Below are 5930 nucleotides of genomic sequence, written 5' to 3'. Positions count from 1 at the left end.
GGAAAGAGTTGTAAAAAAACCAGTAAGGCCCTATCAGTGTGATGATAAAGTTCAGATTTTCAGCCATGCACATGACAGCAGATTTCAGTATTAGCCTTAATTCTGTACCTCTGCACCTGTGTGTCATCACAGTGTTCCTCAATATATCATTTATGGTCTTCAAGATGTTTTGAAACCCTTGCAAAACAAGTCTGGTTTAATGCATTTCCTTTGCTGTTTTTCAGCCATGAGGATATTCTTCTCTGTCTCATCTTTTATCTGGAAATGGGCTTGCTTACTATCATGATGGGAAATAATTGTCTCCCTGAATTAGAGCAATTTCTTTCTGTTGTGCTCATCAGAGAATTTACTGCATCAAACTGTGATGTAAACAGGATTTTCTTGTCCCTCTTTTCACACGTGGGAGATAGAGACTAAAACTGAACATTTTCTGCAAGTGACCGCCTTGAATTAACTCAGCCTGAGCACCAGCAGCTCTGAATTATTTTCTGCAGATTTTGGTTTGTTTGTTGAGGCATGCAGACTATCCTGCAAGCGTAGAATTCAAGCTCTTTTTGAAATGTATTTTAAGACTGGCAGAGGCTTATGGCTTTTACTTAATACCAAGAGAGGCATTTGAACCAGCAGTTACAAAGTGAAGGTTTTTTTATATCCTTATTGATACCTTTGTGCCAGGCAAGGTGTTTTAACAAAAGTGTTAAAAGCCAAGTGTGTGGTAAACAGTTGTACTTTTTGTTTGTTTGTTTGCTGTGCCTGTCTGCGTAGCTGCATTTTTTTTCTTTAATTTACAGCTTCTGTCAATCCTGTACCAGGCAGTTTAGCTCATTTAGAAAGTGAATCAGTAGATGTAACGGACTACACTGATCTTACTTTAAGCAGCTGATTTTCAATATCGTTTGGGCTATTTGAGGCAAGCAGGAAAAGTAGTGCTGGTCTGATCTGATTACATTTCATTGTAGTCTCCAATGACTGGCTATTTAGTACATTTGAATTAGGAGAAAAAGCTTTTTGGTGTTTAGACTGCCAGTTCATGTGGATTTCACTTCAGTAAAAAGCTAGAAGTAGTTTAGCATCTGTAGTGATGTCTCCATGAAGTTAGGTGGGCAGAGCCCACGTGGCTAAAAAGAAAAAAGAAATAAAATAAGGAATTAAAAGGACCCATCCAGTTAGAATGAAAGCAGTTGACTCCTCTCTCTGCTTGCCTCAATTCTCACGGTACAGCTCGGGCAGTCTGAAGGAGCTGTGTAGCTTTGTGGCTTGTGCTGTACCTAATTGATAGAAGGACTGTCAGTTTGGTCTTATTCTCAGCACTAAGATTAATTTAAAGTGTAGCTATATATGTGTCTTTGGCCTACATCTACTGTTGCCATTTATTCTGGGGTGATCCTGTTTTAAGAATTTTCGTGTCAATGACCAAGCTAAAAGGTTAGTTTTTGTTTAATTGTGTGTGAGGTAGCATCGTGGTTTAACCCCAGCCTGCAACTAAGCCCCACACAGCCCCTCACTCACTGCCCCCTGGCGGGATGGGGAGAGAATCAGAAGTCTAAAAGTGAGGAAACTGGTGGGTTGAGATAAAGGCAATCTAACAGGTAAAGCAAAAGCCTCACATACAAGCAAAGCAAAACAAGGGATTCATTCACCACGTCCCATCAGCACGTGGTTGTTCAGTCATCTCCAGGAAAGCTGAGCTTCATCACATCTGACAATGACTTGGGAGGACAAACATCATCACTCCTCCTTCTTCCTCCAGCTTCATATGCTGAGCGTGATGTCATATGGTGTGGACTATCCCTTTGGTCAGTTGGGTCAGCTGTCCCAGCTGTGTTCCCTACCAACTTCTTGTGTACTCCCAGCCTACTCACTGGGAGCTGAGCACCTTTGGGAATAGTTTAGGTCCTCACAGCTGAGTGGTACCTTTGATTTTTAATAAAAGCAGCATGCTCCCCTTCTGTTAAAGAACAAGGTTGTGTTCAGTGTAGTTTCCTTGGAGCTTCCATTAAAATCAGATGTTAAATTCTGATTTTGCAATCAGAGTGGATAGTCACTGTTGACTGGTACCTCCCCTCCTCCCTCCTTCCATCTCAGCTCAGATACCTTCCAGTTCAAGTGAAGTACCAGCTAATCATAAGATATCTAAAGTAGAGAAGACAATTCTTTTCAGAAAGACCTATGCTATCTCCACTGTATAAAAAATTCAGTTGCTCCTACATTGTGAAAGTCTGCTGTGTTTGTGCATGTGTTCTCATACATCTTCTGTAGAATGTTGCCTAATTTCTTCTGATATCTGACTACCCTCATTGCAATTTCCTCAGTTGTAGAAGCAGCAGAAAACTTTTATATAACATGAAGTAATAGCACCAGGTCTGTTCTGTTCTAGCTGTTAAATTATTCTGCAACTATTATTCAAGTCTCTCAGTGTTTGCCATTTATTTGGATGATTGATAGCGGCAAATTAGACCCCAGGCTTAGGTCAGGGTCAAATATTTTCTGGTGGTTTTTTACAGCATTTGCTGACATGAGGCCCTAATTACAGGTCAGAGGTTTAAATCCCACTTCAGTACGTGTCATTAATGGTATGCAGTATTGTCCTGTTTAGTAGCAAGTAGAACAACCCTGGTTCTGACAGTGGTGCAGACTCCCTCCGTAGTCACCTGTTGGGAGAGCCCTGTTGTGTCCAATGTACTGTTCTACGGGCTGGTATGTGAGGCTTGAGGTCTGTGTCTGCTGGGAAGGGACTTCTGTGTCTCTGCCAGTAGGACTGTGAAGAGGCAGTATATGTTTGTTGTCTTGGTAGGTGAGGCTAGGAGGGCACCTGTTCTTCATTTTTGTGCACCTCTAAGGCTAGGTAAATACTGCAGTCATTGGTATTTCTGAGTGGGAATGATAGGAATAGGCAAGGAGGTGATAAAAATCTGTTTTTTAGGGATCTGACAGTTTGGCCAGTTAGCTTATCTCATGTACAACTTTGTGAGAGACCTATATGTGATGGTTGGGTGCCATGAGAAACTAGGCAGCAGAAAGCATCGCATACCTCTCTCAGGTTAAACTCACAGGGATTGTAGAGGATTGCGCTGTTGCTGTCTCTTTGTGCATCTTTTCCACTGTGCTTCGTATGGGTGCTGACAGGATACTTCAGATCACTAATTACTAATCTTCTGTTTGAGCTGTACCAATGCTTATCACTCCTGCTACTTCAGTACTTGGCAGACTTGCAGCTGAAGAACAGATCTGGAAAACAAGGTAAGAGAAGAAAGAAGTGAATGCAAGATATCTTCAGTTGTGTTCAGATGCTATAGTCGTCTTGTCCTACATGTTATTTATGTGTTGATAAGCAGATGCAATAATGCCCACCCTACTCCTTTACGCAGCAATATGAATAACTCCCAAATTTCTTTTCCTTGTTGAACTTTTTTTTGCAGGGTAGGTGAAAGTTGATCAACCTAACAGTGATACTGAGTTTCTTGTGCGAAAAGAAAACCATTTAGAATAATAGATACTTAAAATCATGGGGCTGTCAAGGTGACGCTGTTATTTTTGCTGTTGTTTTTATCTGCAGAAGCTGGAGAAGTTGGACTTGGATAACTGGGATAACATCAGAGGGCCCCGTCCATGGGAAGATTCCAAGACTGTTCAGAAGCAACATCGGGAGGCTCTCCATCTCAAGACAGAATGACCGAGCAAGCCTACTTTGATGTCTGTGAAACAAAAAAAAAAAGTCTCAGGCTGGACTGTTTTATTTTTTAATGTAGTATCAGGAAGAGACACGGGAGGGAAGGATCGCACTGAGCAATTCATGCTGGTGTATATATTAGTAACTGTGAGATAAATCCAAATGGCACTATATTATGTGAAGCTCTTTGTTTGCATCCATTTGCACAGAGTTCCACAGGCTATACAAATTCTTAATTAAAAAATAGCCAATCATTCTGCTGAGAATATCCCATTGTGTTTTAATTCCTGTTGTTCAAAACTGAGATCCTTCAGCAAGCAATAACATTTCAGGAGTCACTTGTCAGTACCAGAAGTTATTGTCCTAATGAGAACAACAGTGCTGTCATCTAGATGTGTGTGACCAGATAAGTGCTGCTTCAGGGAGCCCCTCCATGCCTTCAGGCTCTTAAGCTTGGAAGGAATTCCACAGGCGTATGAGCTGTTCAGAACAGTGAGTCCATTTTTGGCTGAATTAGATTCTTGTGCTTTGTTTCCAGGAACTTGACTGTACAGAGGCATATACAGAGTGTCAGCGGTAATTGGTGAAATAGCTGTATAGCTGTGGTTAGATTTTTGTGATTAGTTCATTGATACCTTCGTGCAGGCAGGACCTTTGCACTGGAACTTCGCAGTTTAAATTGGAAGAGTTCTTCCTCACTAAGACCTGTGCTGTTTCTCTGAGAGCAAGTATTGTAGCTGAATCTTCTTGAGCCACTGTATGGTGGCAAAGTTCACCTTACATGTATTATTACGTGTGTATTTGTGCATATACATCAAAATTTTCTGTCTTTTGATGAACTCTTCTGAAATTCATTTCTTTTTATATTTGTCTTATGTGGGCTAAATGTTTGCTGTTAGAGGAAACCATGCTAGCATTGAAGACCATTCTGCTGAGACAGATCAAGGAAGAAGCATCTAGTCAATTTTTCAAATTAAATGAAACTTTTCATAAGGTGTTACAACAGACTTGTAAAACTCTTCAGAGGATTGAAGTAGTAGTGCACAGATAGAGGGTTCTAATTTCAAAGCATCCAGTGACACCTATATGTAAATCCTTTTGGAACTGTCTTTGGAAGAGGTATGGTCTTACTCCTCTCTGCAAGATGTCTCAAATGCAATCTAAATACCCTTTCAGACACTTTATTTAGGGTAGCCTCCTTGTCTTCATGTAAATCTTCCCTCAGTGCTTAATTATTTTCTCTCAGTGATGAGGTCCCGTCTTTCTTCCAGGAAAAAGAATCAACATTAATTTTGCGGGAGTTGTAAAGCATTCATAAAGCATTATATGAAATATATCAGCCGTGTTTTTCTCCTGACAGAGCTGCAAAGACCATCAGAAAGCGTTGCATGTTATCTGGAACAAGATTGGAGCCATGTGTTGTGTGTTTCCCTGTTCAATATCATATATATCTTTGGTTCTAAATAAATGGACTAAGAAATTAAACCAAGCTGGAGAGGAACAAGAGGAGCAATACAAGCATGATCCTAAATGCTGCAGTGAAACAGCTGAAAAACTAGAATATCGAGGCACTCTGCTGTGCTAGATGTAAACAAGAAAGAAATTGGTTAAATTGTTTTGTCATTAGTTTTACCTAAAAGATAAAACCATATTCTTAGACAAATAAGATAAAATAGGACAAATAAGAAACAAGTGCACCTTGCTAAGCATTTTTTTTAACTCTTTAAATTCAAATCCTGGTGCATCAAGATTGATTGCTCAAAGAACTTCAGTGCATTGACTACGCTGATTCTTTGAGTTAGGGCTTCTGTAGCATCACTGCAACTCTTACGGTACTAGCTGGACTACTGGAAATGTTTCTTGATGTTTCCTGGTATAGACTCATTTCGTGCAGACCCTGTACGTTCACTGTGTCTTTTCCAGAGGATGCACATTCCCTTTTCCCAGCCTTCGCTGAAGGAGAGGGGAAGTTGCCATTGCTTTGCCTATGGAGTGGCATGATCAGCTCCCAGTCTTGCAACTCTGGCTCACAGCGTGGACTAACACTACCCCTGAAATAAACACATGGCGTTCCAAGAACAATATGTGTAGGAAAAGCTGCCCCTTCCCCCAGGCGAAGAAGCAAAGATATCTCTCTTTCATGAAGTCCTTAGGCTTATCAGTTTTCTTGATGAACAAAATGCTCACTGAAATATCCTGTGTATTTTTAGTAATTTGATATCCCACAAAGATTGTTCTGGGAATGGTCATCTTGTTCAGC

General features: G+C 40.6%; 1 protein-coding gene across 1 annotated transcript in view; it reads left to right on the top strand.

Annotated features, from left to right (window-relative positions):
* Positions 1-3673, top strand: part of LOC104499681 (cytochrome c oxidase assembly protein COX16 homolog, mitochondrial-like) — a 32574-nt gene extending 28901 nt beyond the window's left edge. Inside the window, exon 4 of the mRNA XM_010143226.1 lies at positions 3557-3673. Within this exon, the coding sequence (XP_010141528.1) occupies positions 3557-3673 (117 nt within the window). The remainder of the gene's footprint in view (positions 1-3556) is intronic.
* The last annotated feature ends 2257 nt before the right edge of the window (positions 3674-5930 follow it).

The sequence above is a fragment of the Buceros rhinoceros genome, unplaced genomic scaffold, assembly GCF_000710305.1.
Source record: "Buceros rhinoceros silvestris isolate BGI_N320 unplaced genomic scaffold, ASM71030v1 scaffold31030, whole genome shotgun sequence".
Taxonomy (NCBI): domain Eukaryota; kingdom Metazoa; phylum Chordata; class Aves; order Bucerotiformes; family Bucerotidae; genus Buceros; species Buceros rhinoceros.
The sequence above is the reverse complement of the archived record's forward strand: the minus strand, read 5'-3'. Positions and strand labels throughout refer to the sequence as shown.